Consider the following 19,582-nt stretch of genomic DNA (forward strand, 5'->3'; position numbering starts at 1 on the left):
GGATTCTTGGTGCTGTTATTGTAGTGCATCTTGTGGATAATACATTGAGGGTTGGTAGTGGAGTGAGTAGATGTTTGTAGATGTGGTGCCAGTCAAACATGCTGCTTTGTTCTGGACAGTATCAATGATATGAATGCTAACCAGGTCTTACAGCAATATGGACATGGACTGTTTCAGTATCTGAGGACCCACAAATGAGACAGAGCATGATGCTATTATCACTGAAAATTCTCACTTCCCACACTATGGTGAAAGGAATGGTCACTGATGAAACAGCTGTAGGTGGTCGGGCCTGGGACACTGTCCTAAGAAACTCCTGCAGTGATGACCTGTGGCTGTGGTGATTCTTCTAGTCTCCAGAGAATGTAGACCCAGACTATTTCCGCCTTCCTCAAAGGACAATGGCCTTATTCTAGGAATTTGTTTGGAGAACCTTCATTATACTGTCTCTATGCCAAGTCTGTCTTTCCATGGGCAAGGAGACCAAACCCACAACACTTCTCCAGGTGTAGCCTCAGTAAGGCTCTCTATATGCAATAGCCTTTTGAAGAGCACCCTGTTTGGATAAATGAAAGATGTCTATACTTTAGCTTTCAAAGCTGTCTCACAAGAAAATACTCAGGTCCGTGATCTAACAGGAAATGTTGGTTGACAGACAAGAAAAAAATAGATAAGTTAATGTGGATGTGTATTTTGGAGAAGGGTTGGAAGGGTCAGTATAGGGCCAGTTTTTGTTCTCAGTATACACAGATAGTTTATAGTTGAGTATTGGGAATACAATTATAAAAATGATGTAGAATAGAGATCTATGGTTTAAGTACACAATTCCATGAAGGTGAGAGCATAGGTAGAAAAAACTATTTTCTAAAGTACCAATCATATTTTGGCTTTTAATACGAAGCATAGGATACAGGTATGATAAAATTGCACAATACCTTGATTAACCAATACTTAGAAATGAAGTTGGCTGATTATTTCTACCATACTGGCTATCCTTCTGTAAATCAATTAAAAGTGCTCCTTCATGCTTCAAGATATTTGAGGAACAGTTAAAAATTATTGAACCCTATGATGGTGGTAATGACCTTTCTTCAATATTGTATAGGAGAATGTTTCCTGAATACCATTAGAGTTTCTTGGTCAAAATACATTTGAATAAGTGTTCATGCTGACACCAGTTAAGTTTGATATCACTGATATGCAAATTTAGAAAGTTAATGAAAACTGATAGAATTTGAAGGATGCTGATGGAGTTCCTCAGAAGTTGATAGGTGGAAAGAAACTATGCATACAGTTCATAGCAGATACAGCCAAAGTGTTAGGCCGAATGTGACAGGATAAGGGTTTATTCTAGGCATATACAACATTTCATCACTTTTATTGCCCTGTAAAGTGCTGAAAGTCTGCATATTATGTGGAGGTGCTTCCCAGAACAGTTTGATTTTTAATACCCAATATGATGTAGATATTGATGTTTTGGAGAGATTACTCTGAAACTGAACCTCAGTATAACTGTTTTCATTTACAACTAAAATATGCTATAATTCCAACTCCTCTTACTTTGTTTCTGAACTTTGTCTTTCTAGTGATAGCAATTATTAAATAATAACAGCTCATGTACTCATGAAGAGAACATCTTCTTTATGTCAAAACTTAACCATTGGAACCAGCACATATGGACATAGACATTGAAAAATTCTTTTCACAAAAATAACAAGGTTTTGGAAACTGCATTTTTCAGCTTATTAGTCATATCGACTTTCTAAAGGTGAAGCTAAAATGAACAAAGCTTTAACTCAAACTCTGAGAAGCCATTAGCTCACTTGAAAGTAATGTCTGATTCGTTCCAAACCTACGCTTCAGCAATCCTGATTCTCAAAGGATCCAGCCTCAACTTCAAAATGCTCTGACTGATTATACTTACAACCTCCACTGCTGGTCAAAAGCTATCTTTTCTTGTTAAACATGAACAGGTTGTCACTTGACTGGGCAATCATTACCGATGCACTTCAAAGCTGTAACAAAGGATTCAACAATTTCATCATCTGCATACAGCTTTTGATCATGTTGTCCAGAAACACAAATTTCACAGTTTCTGTTCAAGATGGTCCAACGTTGAGGTTTTGGATCAAAGCTTTAATCTCGATATTTACCAATAATAAAACTCTCATTCACTTTTAAACAAAAGAACATCACCCCAGACACCTCTGATGTAGATGCTCATGTTGGGAGCCAAGCAAAGTTCCAACCTAAATGTTCCAAAAAGGTCTAAGGCCAACAGCTAATGTTTTCTAGTCGAGATAAGTCCAACACTGCCACATTTTCCTTCACCTGATATGAACAAAAGTGAATCCATCTTTGTCAGCTCCTCTCAGTTTAAAGTCCTTAATGTGTTCATGAGGCTTAAGGTTTTAACCTGAAACCGCAGTTGTTTAGTTAGTGCCTTGAATCACCAGTAGACATGAATGCTTAACAACCTGTTTGCCTTTGGTCCCATTAGTTCGTGATTTCGACTATCATAAGGTCTTCTCTCCCATTAGCATCTTACTTAACTGCTATCTTTAGGATGTTTGTAATATCCTCCACTTTGAAGACTGAAGCAAGATATTTCTTTGAGCTATCTGCCATTTTTCTGTTCCTAGTTATTAATTCCCAAGTCATGTCTTCCAAGGGTCCAATACTTACTTTAGTGACTCTCTTTCATCCACTGACTTATTCCTTAGTCTATTTTTACAACCCACTTCAGACATTTTCTTCATACCTGTCAAACTGCCTTTGTTCAAGTTGAAGACAATGGTTTGGAGAACCTTCATTATACTGTCTCTATGCCAAGTCTGTCTTTCCATGGGCAAGGAGACCAAACCCACACACACTTCTCCAGATGTGGCCTCAGTAAGGCTCTATATATGCAATAGCCTTTTGAAGAGCACCCTGATTGGATAAATGAAAGATGTCTATACTTTAGCTTTCAAAGCTGTCTCACAAGCAATCTCTTATTAATCCAACTTCATTATACACTGCTTGATCTAAACAGCCTGTTCCTGAGTAAATTCTAGTATGTGCCGCTCCAAGAAACAATCGCTGATACATTCTACAAATTTTACTTCCAGATCACCTTTGCCATCTGATTTGTCAGTCAATAGCATATTAAGAGCATCCATGACAGTTGTATGCCCTTCTTACACGCCTTCATTATTTCTTGATTTATCCAACAATGAAGCAACTCTTTGGGGGCCTATAGATGACTCCAAAATGTGACTTATTTCCCTTTCCACTCCTTATTTCCACAATTGGCTATCATTGGCTGGGCCAGCATTTATTACCCATCCCTTGTTGCCCTTGAGAAGGTGATGGTGAGCTGCCTTCTTAAATGACTGCAGTCCATGTACTCTAGGCTAGACCCACAATGCCATTATGAGGGGATTCCAGGATTTTAACCTAAATTGATTCCACATCATGATCCATTGTATCTATGTCATTATTCAGCACTGCACTGAAGCATTCTTTTATGAACATAGAGTCATAGAGATGTACAGCAGGGAAACAGACCCCAAACAGATATCCCAATCCAATCTAGTCCCACCTGCCTGGTCCCGGCCCATATCTGTCCAAATCCTTCCTATTCATATACCCATCCAAATGCCTCTTAAATGCTGCAATTGTACCAGCCTCCACTACATCCTCTGGCAGCTCATTCCATACATGTATCACGCTAAACCTATGTCCTCTAGTTCTGGACTCCCAGACACCAGGGAAAATACTTTGTCTATTTATCCTATCCATGCCCCTCATAATTTTGTAAACCTCTATAAGGTCACTCCTCAGCCTCTGACCCTCCAGGGAAAACAGCCCCAGTCTGTTCAGCCTCTCCCTATAGCTCAAATCCTCTAACTCTGGCAACATCCTTGTAAATCTTTTCTGAACCCTTTCAAGTTTCACAACATCTTTCCGATAGGATGGAGACCAGAATTGCACGCAATATTCCAACAATGGCCTAACCAATGTCCTGTACAGCCGCAACATGACCTCCCAACCCCTGTACTCAATACTCTGACTAATAAAGGAAAGCATACCAAATGCCTTCTTCACTATCCTATCTACCTGCAAAACTCCACTTTCAAGGAGCTATGAACCTGCACTCCAACACTCCCTAGGACCTTACCATTAAGTGTGTAAGTCCTGCTAAAATTTGCTTTCCCAAAAAGCAGCACCGCGCATTTATCTGAATTAAACTCCATCTGCCACTTCTCAGCCCATTGGCCCATTTGGTCCAGATCCTGTTGTAATCTGAGGTAACCCTCTTCGCTGTCCACTACACTCCAATTTTGGTGTCATCTGCAAACTTACTAACTGTACCTCTTATGCTCGCATCCAAATCATTTATGTAAATGACAAAAAGTAAAGGGCCCAGCACCAATCCTTGTGGCACACCACTGGTCACAGGCCTCCAGTCTGAAAAACAACCCTCCACCACCACTGTCTTCTATCTTTGAGCCAGTTCTGTATCCAAATGGCTAGTTCTCCCTGTATTCCATGAGATCTAACCTTGCTAATCAGTCTCCCATGGGGAACCTTGTTGAACGCCTTACTGAAGTCCATATAGATCACATCTACTGCTCTACCCTCATCAATCCTCTTTGTTATTTCTTCAAAAAACTCAATAAAGTTTGAGAGACATGATTTCCCACGCACAAAGCCATGTTGACTATCCCGAATCAGTCCTTGCCTTTCCAAATACATGTACATCCTGTCCCTCAAGATTCCCTCCAACAACTTGCCCACCACCGACTTCAGGCTCACTGATCTATAGTTCCCTGGCTTGTCTTTACTGCCCTTCTTAAACAGTGGCCTGACGTTAGCCAACCTCCAGTCTTCCGGCACCTCACCTGTGGCTATCGATGATACAAATATCTCAGCAAGAGGCCCAGCAATCACTTCTCTAGCTTCCCACAGAATTCTCGGGTACATCTGATCAGGTCCTGGGGATTTATCCACCTTTAACCGTTTCAAGACATCCAGCACTTCCTCTTCTGTAATCTGGACATTTTGCAAGATGTCACCATCTATTTCCCTTCAGTCTATATCTTCCATATCCTTTTCCACAGTAAATACTGATGCACAATATTCATTTAGTGTCTCCCCATTTTCTGTGGCTCCACACAAAGGCCGCCTTGCTGATCTTTGAGGGGTAAAAACAATGACTGCAGATGCTGGAAACCAGATTCTGGATTAGTGGTGCTGGAAGAGCACAGCAGTTCAGGCAGCATCTAAGGAAGCTCCTTGGATGCTGCCTGAACTGCTGTGATCTTTGAGGGGGCCTATTCTCTCCCTAGTTACCCTTTTGTCCTTACTATGTTTGTAAAAACCCATTTGGATTCTCCTTAATTCTATTTGCCAAAGCTATGTCATGTCCCCTTTTTTCCCTCCTGATTTCCCTCTTAAGTATATCCTACTTCCTTTATACTCTTCAAAGGATTCACTCGATCTATCCTGTCTATACCTGACACGTTTCCTTCTTTTTCTTAACCAAACCGTCAATTTCTATAGACATCCAGAATTCCCTATACCTACCAGCCTTCCCTTTCACCCTGACAGGAATATACTTTCTCTGGATTCTTGTTATCTCATTTCTGAAGGCTTCCCATTTTCCAGCCGTCCCTTTACCTGCGAACATCTGCCTCCAACCAGCTTTCGAAAGTTCTTGCCTGATACCGTCAAAATTGGCCTTTCTCCGATTTAGAACTTCAATTTTTAGATCTGGTCTATCCTTTTCCATCACTATTTTGAAATGAATAGAATTATGGTCGGTGGCCCCAAAGTGCTCCCCCACTGACACCTCAGTCACCTGCCCTGCCTTATTTCCCAAGAGTAGGTCAAGTTTTGCACCTTCTCGAGTAGGTACATCCACATACTGAATCAGAAAATTGTCTTGTGCGCACTTAAGAAATTCCTCTCCATCTAAATCTTTAACACTATGGCAGTCCCAGTCTATGTTTGGAAAGTTACAATCCCCTACCATAACCACACTATTATTCTTACAGATAGCGGAGATCTCCTTACAAGTTTGTTTCTCAATTTCCCTCTGACTATTAGAGGGTCTATAATACAATCCCAATAAGGTGATCATCCCTTTCTTATCTCAGTTCTACCAAATAACTTCCCTGGATATATTTCCGTGAATATCCTCCCTCAGAACAGCTGTCATACTATCCCTTATCAAAAATGCCACTCCCCCTCCTCTCTTGCCTTCCTTTCTACCCTTCCTCTAGCATTTGTATCCTGGAACATTAAGCTGCCAGTCCTGCCCATCCCTGAGCCATTTTTCTGTAATTGCTATGATATCCCAGTCCCGTGTTCCTAACCATGCCCTGAGTTCATCTGCCTTCCCCGTTAGGCCCCTTACATTGAAATAAATGCAGTTTAATTTATTAGTCCTACCTTGTCCCTGCCTGCCCTGACGGTTTGACTCACTTCTGTTCTCAAATGTACCCGTCTCAGATCGAACTCTTTCCTCACTAACTCCCTGGGTCCCACCTTACTTGTTTAAATCCTCCCAAGCAGTTCTATCAAATTTCCCTGCCAGTATATTAGTCCCTTTCCAATTTAGGTGCAATCCGTCCTTCTTGTACAGGTCACTTCTACTCCAAAAAAGAGATTCCAATGATCCAAAAATGTGAATCCTTCTCCCATACACGAGCTCCTCAGCCATGCATTCATCTGCTCTATCCTCCTATTCCTGCCCTCACAAGCTTGTAGATATTACTACCCTTGAGGACATCCTTTTTAAGTTTCTTGTGGAGCATCAAGTATCCTTGAATATTGACTTCCCAGTCTTATTCACCCTGCAACTACATCTCCATAATATCTAATAAGTCACATTCATTTACTTATATTTGTGCCATCAATTCAGCCATCATGTTTCAAATGCTTTGTGCATTCAGATAAAGAACCTTGACTTTTTAAACTTTATTTCATGGATTTTAATTTCTGCATAAATTCTCTACCCTTCCTCACACTTTGATTATCATTTGCCTTTTTACTACCTTCCACTTCTGCTTTCATTTTTCGTTTTGATTTTTTAAAAAATTCCATTCAATTGAACCTCTCCATTAATTATTTTAAGACCCTACCTTCAGCTCTATTTATATGCATCATCAGGACATTGATGCCAGCCTGGTTTAAGTAGAGCCTGTCCCAACAGAACAGCTCTTTCTTTCCCAAGTATCGGTGCTAATCCCCAATGAATCGGAATCAGAAATCATTTCTCCCACACTAATCCTTGAGCCATGCAGTTACCTCTCTAATCTTGTTTACCTCACGGCGATTTGATTAGATTACATTACAGTGTGGAAACAGGCCCTTCGGCCCAACAAGTCCACACCGACCCGCCGAAGCGCAACCCACCCATACCCCTACATTTACCCATTATCTAACACTACGGGCAATTTAGCATGGCCAATTCATCTGGCCTGCACATCTTTGGATTGTGGGAGGAAACCGGAGCACCCGGAGGAAACCCACGCAGACACGGGGAGAATGTGCAAACTCCACAAGTCAGTCGCCTGAGGCGGGAATTGAACCCGGGTCTCAGGCGCTGTGAGGCAGCAGTGCTAACCACTGTGCCACCGTGCCTGTGGATCAAGTAGCAATTCTGAGATTGTGTTTCTGCTTTTTAATTTAGCCCAGAGCCTCTCATAATCCATCATTAGAACTTCTTTCCTAGTTCTCCAATGTCATTGTTACCTACATAGACCATAACAACTGGAGCTTTCCTCTCCACTCAAAGTTCCACACCACCCCAGAAGAGATATCAACAACCCTGGGCACAAAAACTCATCAATCACCGACCCGTTTTCCTGTGCTGTCATACTCAGCTTCGCAAGTTAAAAACAAGTTGGGAGGAAATCTCTGTTGAAAATGTGTTGCTTGAACAGCGCAGCAGGTCAGGCAGCATCCAGGGAACAGGAGAATCAACGTTTCGGGCATAAGCCCTTCTTCAGGAATGAGGAATGAGGGCTTATGCCTGAAACGTCGATTCTCCTGTTCCCTGGATGCTGCCTGACCTGCTGCGCTTTTCCAGCAACACATTTTCAGCTCTGATCTCCAGCATCTGCAGACTTCACTTTCTCCTCAAGGAAATCTCTGTTGCCAGTTTTCATCTCTTGCTTTCCTCACTGCCTTTCTTATGCAGGTCCATTCTTTTCTATATGAAGCTGCCTGCTCCACTCTCTACAGGGCTGCTTTTGATGTTGCTGTCTCCACTCTGTCCTGTTCTTCAAAGCTACTGTGTCCAGGCTCTCTCATACTGTTCTTCTCTCATGTTGTTTCAAGAGCTGCTTTCCCCTCTCTCAAACTATTTCAAAAGTTATTGTCCTCTCTCTTTCCTGCTCTTTAAAAAGCTATTATCCCCATTCACTCCCGCTCTTTATGAAGCTGCTGTCTTTGCTCTTTCCCACAGTCCTTTGTAGCTGCAGTCTCCTCTCTCTCTAGCGATGTTTCAGAAGCTGCTATCCTCAAATTCTTTTCAGTTGTTAATGAAGCTGCAAACATTGCTTTCTCTCCCACTTTTCCAGAACCTGCTGTTCCCATGCTCTCTCTAACACTGTTCAGAAACTGCTATCCCTGTCCTTTTGTGCTGTTTCAGGAGCTGCTTTCCCTGTGCTCTCTCTTGTCTTTTATGAAGCTGCTGTCCTTGCTTTCTAGCACTGTTTGAGAAGTTACTGCCTTCATACTCTCTCTCACTCCTTACAAAGCTGCCGTTCCTGCTGTATCTCACACTATTGCATAAGCTGCTATTCCCGCTCTCTCCTGAGCAGCTTCATAGGAAAGTCCAGTTCACATGAAAAGTAAATAGCCCTTAAATAATCAGAAGAATGTGTTACATACAAAATGAAATAAAATTAGAATATGCTCCCATTTACTAATTCAATTTTTCTTGAATAGTTGCTCACCTTGTAGTGGAATAAGAAAATCCCAAAGAAGATGCTGTAGAGGTCTGCAGTTAGGATCGCAAGATTGACTGAGGTGGCGTTGCTGACCTTAATCACAAGTGGCAGGAAGCTATACCATCCAAACATGCAAACAGCAAAGGCAGTGAACAATAATACTGGCAGGAAAAGAATAAAATATGTTTATCAAAATATGTTTATCTCAGATCATGAAATTGTCAATCATGTTTTTAAGTAGTCAGACTAGATGCAATCTTTTAAGAGGTTTAAAATGGCATCATTCCCTACTTATGCATTTTTTGCATTTTAAAACAACTATCAATTGGTTCTCTTATCAGCAGACTTATGTACGCATCACAATTTCTATCAATGTCTTCAAATGATGCTATTTCATAGATTAATTTGCATATTTTAATAGTCTTTATGTTAGAATATTGCTGGCTTTGATGGAAATGTACAAAATACTTCAGTGCCAATTTTTACTCCAAATTAGAAATTTAGCTGTGATGTTAGACTATTAGTGGTCAGAACATCTTGCTATGAATTTCCAATATTCATTGTCAACAGTCAAGGCCAGCAGACAACATTTACCATTGCTTTGTATTACATTTCCAATGTAAAACACCGTCTTTTGGTTGTTAGTATTGATTTTACAGTTTTTGTCCCCTTGCTGCTTCACCAAAAGAAATATTGAGATCAATCAATGCATTATTACTTTCAAGGTAGACTGAACAAACACTTGCTGGGACACATTTTGATGCAAACTAATAAGTTGTTTCATTTTGCCATAAAGGCAGATCTAGTTCAACTCGATAAATTCAATCGATGCAACTTATCTTCTACATTATAGTTTCTTGCCTTGAAGATTTTTCCTTTTAAAAACCTGTCTGGCTTTGTTTCTTTATTCAAAGCCAAAAGCAGCTTGCCAAACACTTTCAAAACAGTGTGTGAATCAATAAATGTAGGGTGTTAGTTATTAATGAGACAAGTTATCAAATTGATAATTGTCAACATTCTGCTAACAGGGAATGTGCCACATCAGGAATCTAAATGTTATTTCTCAAATGCAACAGTCATTTTCTTGAAATAAGTGACAATTGTTTTGAGAATATTTATCACAGGCAAGTGACAATTATCTGATAATAGGAAAAAGTGATAAAGAACTTGCCTTCTCTTTAATTCTGGTTCAAGAAGCAATTCTGTGCTATCAACTGAGACAGCTAATCCTATGAAATCTGTCCTGTGTATATTATAAAATGAACTCCAAACTTAAAATCATGGTTCAAGACAGTATTTTGTCTATTCAATCTGTCTAATGACCAGAGAAATTCTGCACAGAACAGTGATGGAATGATCGAATCATTGGAAGGGAAATATCCTTAACTTGATGACTTCTAAAACACATGATAGCCATGGTTGTAATCATATTTGCTACTGAGAGTACTGGTTGAAGCAAAGCTGCTTGGGGTCAGTTAGCTGAACAGCTGGTTTGTGGTATAGAGGGATGACAGCAGCACAGGTTTAATTCTTGCACCAGCTGAGGTGACCATGAAGGACTCAATCTTTCCCCTCACTTCAAGCATGGTGACCCTCAGGTTAAACCACTACCTGTTGTCTCTCTCTCTCTCTCTAATGTGACAACAGTCCAAATATCTTCTTGAACCAAGTACAACTTTATTTTCACCTTTTACCTGGAGCCGTCAACAAAAAATATTTTTTATATGAGGCAGGTAGGAAAGTAACAGTGGCTCTTAACATGTGACTGCCACAGTTGTTAAGATACTATCACACTGTCAATAAAACATTTGAAACATCCCAATGCAATTCCAATCCAAGTATCCCATCCCAGATACTCAATACCCTGATCAATAAAAGCAAGCATACCAAACTTCTTCACCACCCTGTCTACCTGCGACTCCACCCTCAAGGAACTATAAACCTGCACCCCAAGGTCTCTTTGTTCAGCAACACACCCACGCCTCTAACGTTATGTGTATAAGTTCTGCCCTGATTTGCCTTGCCAAAATGCAACGTCTCACATTTATCTAAATTAAACTCCATCTGCTGCTCCTCAGCCCATCTGATCAGGGTCTTTTGTACTCTGAGATAATCTTCTTCATCACCCACCAATTTTGGTATCATCTGCAAACTTACTAGCCATTCCTCCTATATTCACATCCACATCATTTATATAAATGACAAAAAGTAGTGAACCCAGCACAGATCCTTGCGACATACTGCTGGTTACACAACCCCAGTCCAAAAACCAACCCTCCATCACCACCTTCCTATCTTTCAGGCAGTTTTGTATCCAAATGACTAGCTCTCCCTGGATTCCATGTGATCTAACCTTGCTAACCAGTCTACCATGCAGAACCTTGTCAAACATCCACCATTCTGCCTTCATTAGTCTTCTTGTAGCTTCTTAAAAAGATTCCATCAAGTTAGTGAGATAAATTTCCCACACACAAAGCCATGTTGACTATCTCTAATCAGTCCTTGCTTTTCCAAATACATATAAATCTTGTCCATCAGAATCCACTGCAACAAATTCCCCACCATCGACATCAGGCTCACCAGCCTATAGTTACCTTGCTTTTCCTTAAGACATTTCTTAAATAATGGCTCCAAGTACCCACCCTCCACTTCTGGCACATCACTTGTGGCTATTGATGATAGAAATATCTCAGCAAGGGACCTCACAATCACTTCTCTAGCTTCTCACAAAATTCTCGGATACTCCTGATCGAGTCCCAATGACTTATCTACCTTTATGCATTTTAACACGTCCAGCACCTCCTCCTCTGTAATAATGGACAACTTCAAAGTTATTTCTATTTGTTTCTCCAAGTTCTCTAGCTTCCATATCCTTATCCACTGTAAATACAGATGTGAAATACTCATTTAGTATCTCAACTATCTCCTGCAGATCCACACAGACAGCCTTACTGTTCTTTTAAGGGACCCTATTGTTTCCCTGTTACTCTTATGCCCTTAATGTATTGTAGAATCGGTTTGGATTCCCCTTAACCCTATTTGCCAAAGCTAACTCATGTCTCTTATTTGTCCTCATGATTTCCCTCTTAACTATACTCCTACTGCCTTTATTCTCTTCTTGGGGTTCACTCAATTTCTGCTGTATATACCTGACAAATGCTTCCTTCCTATTCTTGACTAAAATCTCAATTTTTCTGGTCATCCAGCATTCCCTACACGTACCAATCTTGCCCTTCACACTAACAGTTACACACTTGCCTATGGACTCTCGTTATCTCATTTTTGAAGGCATCTCATTTTCAACAGCCTCTCCCAGTCAACGTTTGAAACTTCTTGCCTACTACCATCAAAATTGGCCTTATTCCAATTCAGAGCAATAACCCTTTTATAGATCAGGTCTATCCTTTTCCATAACTATTTTAAAATTAATAGAATTATGATCATTGGTCCCAAAGTGACACCTCAATCACTTGTCCTTTTTTATTTCCCTAGATGTGGGAAAAAATCTGCCACCCTGCCTACCCACAGCATGGCCACAAGGAACACAGGAAATCAACCCTGTCCAAACGTTACAAGAAACACCCAGAAAGCCTCAACTTTGACCAAACAGGCTGGCAAAAGAAACCAGTCATGACCATAGTCACTCGCAGAGAATACACTTCCCAAGACAAACTAACAATAAGCTTTTTGAACCCGATCAACGCAGCTATCTCAAAGCCCTCAGGGCAGTCTCACGCTCCAGTGATACCGAAGCCACACAAGGGACAGGTCAGGCAGAGGCACCAGAATACCTTGCTCACAGGAGAGAAACAATGGAAACATCTTACTGCCAAGGAAAGGGATATTTTCACCTACCCTCAAAGAGAGCTGGAATTCTCCTGATCCCATTAAAGACTGATTGATGCTGCCAGGATGCCATATAGTAACCACGTTCAGGATATTCCTCTGATAACTGCTTTGCAATTACCACCATTGTAACTAGATTACTTGATTATCAATACCATTGTATTTTTCCTATTTTCAATTAGTATCATTGTACAATATTCCTTTCTGTATTGTCGATATCTTGGAACATTCCGCTGCCAATCCTGCCCTGCCCTGAGCCACGTTTCTGTAATAGTTATGATATCCCATTTTCTCAACCATGCCCTAAGTTCATCTGCTTTACCTGTCAGGCATCCAACATTGAAATAAATGCAAAAAAACTAGCTTGATTCTCTGCTCAGGGAAGAGAACCCTTGGTCTAACTGTAAAGACTGTCAGTTCTGTGTCAGCCTAGTCAATTTCTCTTCCAGCGATATCGCTTGTAATAAACAGCTTGTCAATTTCACCTGATCTGGCTTGTGTGATCTCTGCTTATTGAGCTAATTTCTCTGACACTAGAGAAGTTCAAGTTTTGCTCCTTCTCAAGTAGGTACATCTACATACTGAACAAGAAAATATTCTTGTACACTCTTAATAAATTCCTCTCCATCCAAGCCCTTAACATCAATCCCAGTCTGTGTTGGAAAGTTAAAATTACAACCTTATCATTCTAATAGATACCTGAGATCTCCTTACAAATTTTTTTCTCAATTTCCCACTGGTTATTGGGAGTCTATAGTACAATCCCAATAAGGTGATCACCTATTTCTTATTTCTCAGTTCCACCCAAATCACTTCACTGAATGACCTCCAAGGAATATAGGGAGTAATTCAGATATTACTAACTTCAAGGGCCTAGTTTTTTTTACCTGCCAAATTTCCTACACTATCTGTTCAGAACCTTGTCCTTTCTCTTCCTATGCTTTTGGTACCAATATGTGCAAAGACCGCCTGCTGGTCACTCTTCCCTTTGGGAATATTCTGGACCTTTTCTGAAACATCCCTGACCCTGGCACAAGGGAGGTAACACATCGTTCTGATGTCACACTATCAGCTGCAGAAATATCTATTTGTGCCCCCGATTAGAGAGTCCCCGATCACTATCAATCACTTGGAACCTGACATACCCCTCATTATAGTCTCGGTACCAGAAACTAAGCTGACTGTTATATTCCCTTAGCTGACTGTGTTATATGATGGATGAGTCCATCATCCTCTACATCTGCTTCATTCTCGATCATAATGTTTTCACCTTTGACAACCAGTTCGTCAACCAGACACGCAGATCAGCCATGGAGACCAAATTCATACCCCAGTATGCCAACATTTTCATGCAAAAGACTTCTTCTCTGTACAGGACCTCCAACCAATACTATATACACCAGATATATCGATGACATTTTCTTCCTCTGAACTCATGGTGAGTTACTGAAAACAACTACACAGTGATAACAACAAGTTTCATCCCACCATCAAACTCACCATAGACTACTCTTTAGTATCTATCGCATTCTTGGATACATGCATCTCCATCAAGGATGGGTACCTCAGCACCTCACTCTACCGCAAACCCACGGATAACTTCACGATGCTACACTTCTCTAGCTTCCACCAGCAACATTAAAACAGGCATACCCTATGGACAAGCCCTATACATACACAGGATCTGTTCAGATGAGGAGGAACATAACAGACGCTTGGAAGTACTCAAGCATGCTCTCATGAGAAAGGGTACGATGCTCAACTCATCAATGCCAGTTCCAACATGCCACAGCGAGAAATCGTAATGACCTCCTCAGGAGACAGACACGGGCTACAACCAATAAGGTACCCTTTGTTGTCCAGTACTTCCTGGGAGCTGCAAAACCACGCCATGTTCTTCACAGCCTGCAACATATTATCAATGAGGATGAGCGCCTTGCCAAGACCTTCCCCACTCTTCAATTTCTCGCCTTTAAACAACCACCAAACCTCAAACAGATCATTGTTCGTAGCAGAGTGCCCGGCTTTCAGAACAATACCATACACCCTATCACAGCAGGCACTGCAAGGCGTGTTAGAGTGTCAACACGGGTACCACCATTATTCATGGGGACACCATCCAGCATGTATGCAGTAGGTATTCATGTGACTCAGCCAATGTTGTCTACCTCATACGCTGCAGACAAGGATTCCCTGAGGTATGGTACATTGGTGAGACCGAGCAGAGGCTACAGCAATGGATGAATGGACACTGCACAACAATCACCAGGCAGGAGTGTTCCCTCCCAGTCGGGGAACACTTCAGCAATCCAGGACATTCGACCTTGAGCCTTCAGGTAACTGTCCTCCAAGGTGGACTTCAGGACAGGCAACAACGCAAAATGGCCAAGCAGATGCTGATAGCCAATTTCACTACCCGGGGGAATGGCCTCAACCAGGACCTTGGGTTCATGTCATACTACAGGTGACCTCACTACACAATACACTGTCTCTCTCACACACACGCAAACACACACATACAGACGCTCTCTCATATACAAGCTCTCATACGCTCACACACACTCCCCCCACATGCAGTCTTTCACAGACTTATACACCATTATACTCACACACAGACACACACTCACTCACAGACACTCTCATCCCAACACACACACACACCCACACACGCACACATTCACTTGGTCTCCCCTGCATGCATACACACACACATACATAAGTTTATTGGGTGAATTTGTATTTGCAGAATTACATTTTATTTTGCTCAGAAACTGCATAAATCAATGTAAAATTCGGTCACTCCTACTTCAGAAATAGAAGCAGTCTGACCTAACATTGGGACACAGACAGACTTTAAATTCACACATTCAATGCACGGAGCTGAGATGACACCTATTGTTAAAGCTATCTTGAGAAAGTAACTTTAAAAAAGTTCTGGGATTTACATATGAAGGAACTAAAACTAACATGGTCATTCTAAAAATTGACAGGCATAAGCTAAATTTATTTAATAGTACATTCCATGACACTGCAATCCTGTTGCTATAAAGTCTACATCTTATGATTCTACTCCAAAACCATTTGATGAAGGAGCAGCGTTCCGAAAGCTAGTGCTTCCAAATAAACCTGTTGACTCTAACCTGGTGTTGTGTGATTTTTAACTTTGTCCACCCCAGTCCAAATCAATACATTTTATAAAACAGCAGACTGGCTTGAGATGGAGATACTCACAGGAGACTCCTGCATGACCTTCCCAACTATCCTAATTTTTCTAGAGGTAACCCATCTCAAGGACTGTATCTTCTTTTTTACCTTTCTGAAACTGCCATTCATCACACCCCCACCCCCGGTCCCTGTAAATTCCTCTTTGCCTCTAACTGTTGCTTCAACCAAGCTGTGCTATCCAATAGTATTTGCATTGAAAACACACTTCCTCCAGACATAATCATCAGCAACATTGAAATTCTCCTAATCTCCCTCATCCAACAGGGAGAGCACATCACTTTAGTAAAGGCCATCTCTTCACCTTAATCTACAGATCTAGAAAATAGCACAGACTTACTGCTCTGAAAACACTGTTCTAGGATAACTTAGTCCCCATGTTTTATATTTTTAACTAATAAAGAATTTAGTAAAACATAAAAACAACCCTCACCCTACCCCCCCCAGTATAGATTTACAAAAAAAAAATTAACATTTGTAAGTTTTATAAGACTTTAAAACAAAAACTTACCTGCTGACACTCCCAGTTGTGAGTAGTTCCAATAATCAGGTCTCTCCAAGGTTGTCTGTGTAATTTTACTGGTTTTTTTTTGGTCTGAACTCAGAGTTCCAGAGATGCTGCACTTTCATAGTCAGTCAGCTGTGAAAGTTCACTGCTTAGATTTTTTTGATGAGCCGTCCTCCCACGTGCTCTTTCCCACATGCTCTCGCCCACGTGCTCTCTCTCTCTTTCCTCTCACTTAAAGCATCATTGTTTTTGATTTCTTTTTAAGTTCCAAAAGCAAAGCAAAAACTTATAAAAAGCATAATTACTGCTCCAATAAATTGAGGAAATCAGCTCCAGCACCGATAACACCTCAAAAAATGATAATTCTTACAGATAAGGTGACCTCTTGGCCCGGGCACACTCTGCTAACTCAGGACAAAAGCTTTTCTTGGTGGGAAAAGTATTGAAGCCGAAAATTAAATAAATGCAGAGTAGACTTCCCCTTAAACTTTTGTGCAGCTCAGACTGTACTGATGTGAGGACAAGTATCAAGAACTCTGATGTTTCTTGTCAACAAATTCGTTGTGTAAGCTTTTATTATCTCCTCTAAGCGTGAAATATCTGAAGGCTACCTTTGGACCTATGTGCTGTTCTTTGCTCATACCATCCATAAACAACATCATGCGCATGTTGGTGATGCCCAGCGCTACCTCATCCCAACCTCTCTCAAACCATCCACTGTCTCTGATTTACCATCCCGTTAAATGACCATCCAAGAAATTTCCTCCAATGAATCATCGGAAAAGCCATTGTCCTTGCTCATTATCCTTTGGCACCTGTTCACGGTTTCCATCCCTGGTAACTGTCTGAAGCTGAGGCAGACCTTTTACAACCTGGCCAAGGCATTTAACCCCAAGATGAGCCTTAGACCCACACATCATCAAGTCTGCCTACTTTCACCTCTGCTATACTATTCAACTCTGATACCTGATGCACCTGCTCAAACTTGTGATCATTCAAGTATCAACCATCCAAGTCTTAACTTGCACCAAGTCTTCTATTAAAATATTTGTTTTCAAATTCCTACATGGAATCTCCCCTTCCTATCTCTGCAAATTACCTCCAGCTCCACATTTCTGAGTTACCACACATTTACAATTTTAATCATTCCAATTTTGTTTTCAACTGCCTTAAGCTTTAGACTTCTCTCCTGAGTCTTCTCCAACCTTCTAATTTTAGGATCCTTCTTAAAACATACATCTTTGACCAAACACTTGGTCATCTATCCTGATATCTCCTTCTGTGGCTGAATGCTAAAAAAAACATCATTTTGCTAAATGCCTTGAGACATTTAGCTATGTTAAGGGAACTACACAAATGCAAATTGTTGTTCTTGAAGAGATGCTTACCAACTTGCCAGCTCCAATTAATGTTTGTGATTGCATGACGTTCCAGAATACTTCTATAATACAAGAAAATGAAAACCATGATCTAATAATAATAAATACTAAGCACATAAGGTCATTTACAACTTTTTCTCATGAAACAATCCTTTATTCCAGTCTCTTTTCTCTCCCATATGTTTTTAATAGATCATCCCTATTGATTTTTATTCCATAAACAGTAACAGCGGTGCCATATAACTCCATGTCTGACATCACATATCAGACATGCAGTTATATGGCATTATTCAACTACCTACAATATTCAGAATTGTTTTCAATAACACAATTAAATAACCCAAAACTAACTCAGTAGAATAAACTTGAATGACCTCCACTCTCACTTAGGCTGTATTTAATATAAAATGTGAAGATATAAGATAGTAGGCAAATTTAAGGGATTTGTTGTTATGACTTATGATGTTAATCACTCATACTGTTCTCCATTGCTCAATAAATGTCTGATATTTCACTGGCTATTACATAGCAAGTAAATTACAAGCACATTGAAATATTGTAATAATATTTATATATTTTCATTGTTTATGCTAACTGTCACAACTAAGTCAATAGTAAGAGTGACATTCATAATTAACATGAGCAACTCTCAGAGTCAGATTCATACAGAGCCTTTGGTCCATCTCTTCCATGCCGACCATGTTTCCTAAACTAAACTAGTCCCATTTTCCTGTGCTTAGCCATATTCTTCTAAACCCTTCCTATTCATGTACCTATCCAAATGTCATTTAAGTGTTCTGTGACCGAATCTGTGCCCACTTCCTCTGGCAGTTCATTCCACATATGAATCACTTGTGTGTAAAGATTGCTCCTCAGATCTCTTAAATTTTTCCCCTTTCACCTTAAAACTATGCCCTCTAGTTTTGAATTCCCCTACCCGAGGGAAAAGGCCTTTGCTATTCACCTTATCTATGCCCCTCTGATTTTGTAAACCTCTATAAGGTCACCCCATAACCTGCTGTGCTCCAGGAAAAGAAGTCCCAGCCTAACCAGCTTCTCCTTTAACTCAAACTCTCCAGTGTCGGTAACATCCTTTTAAATCTGTTATGCACCCTTTCCAATGTAATATTATCATTACCAATCCAATCAACAATATTGAGTTGGACTTATTTTTCAGATCACTAAGTTGCTCCTTAAGGTTAGTTCTTGACCAGGACTTTTAAAAATTATTAGTAAACTTCCTTGAATTGAAATAAATTTATTTTGGCTCAGTCTGACACATGGATAGTTTGCTGAACAGTGATTCATAACTTGTTATGCATTACAAGATCCCAGAATTCTCCTTAGGAAACAAGCTCTATCTTAATGATAAATGATGAACAAATGTTGAATACTACATGATAACAAAATATTTAACTTATGGCATCCCTGCAGAAGGCATCCTATAATGAAATCAAAACATATTTTTAATTGATTATATTTTGTTTTCATTTAATCTGTTGCTGGTCAAATAAGTTTAAACATTTAGCAAGACTGTCATGGGAGCCACTTTTTAACCTTCCATATGGAAAATATTGATCAAAACGAAGCTAAACTTGAGCTAAAATGGTGCCAATGAGCACTGCTTTCTATTGTACCGATAACATTAAAGCACAGTTTAAATTAGACACAATTTAGAAAAA

The 19,582-nt window shown here is 40.3% G+C and overlaps 1 protein-coding gene across 3 annotated transcripts in view; it reads right to left on the reverse strand.

The window, feature by feature from the left end:
* Window positions 1–19,582, reverse strand: part of LOC122550704 (queuine/queuosine transporter SLC35F2-like) — a 68,146-nt gene that overhangs the window by 9,721 nt on the left and 38,843 nt on the right. For all 3 annotated transcript variants that reach the window (XM_043691839.2, XM_087987793.1, XM_087987794.1), the window contains 2 exons: window positions 17,910–17,962; window positions 8,952–9,106 (listed from right to left, as the gene is read on the reverse strand). In XM_043691839.2, coding sequence (XP_043547774.1) covers window positions 8,952–9,106; window positions 17,910–17,962 — 208 coding nt within the window. The remainder of the gene's footprint in view (window positions 1–8,951; window positions 9,107–17,909; window positions 17,963–19,582) is intronic.

The sequence above is a fragment of the Chiloscyllium plagiosum genome, unplaced genomic scaffold (genome assembly GCF_037043375.1).
Source record: "Chiloscyllium plagiosum isolate Xiang-an unplaced genomic scaffold, Cpla_swu_hap1 HiC_scaffold_6, whole genome shotgun sequence".
Classification (NCBI taxonomy): domain Eukaryota; kingdom Metazoa; phylum Chordata; class Chondrichthyes; order Orectolobiformes; family Hemiscylliidae; genus Chiloscyllium; species Chiloscyllium plagiosum.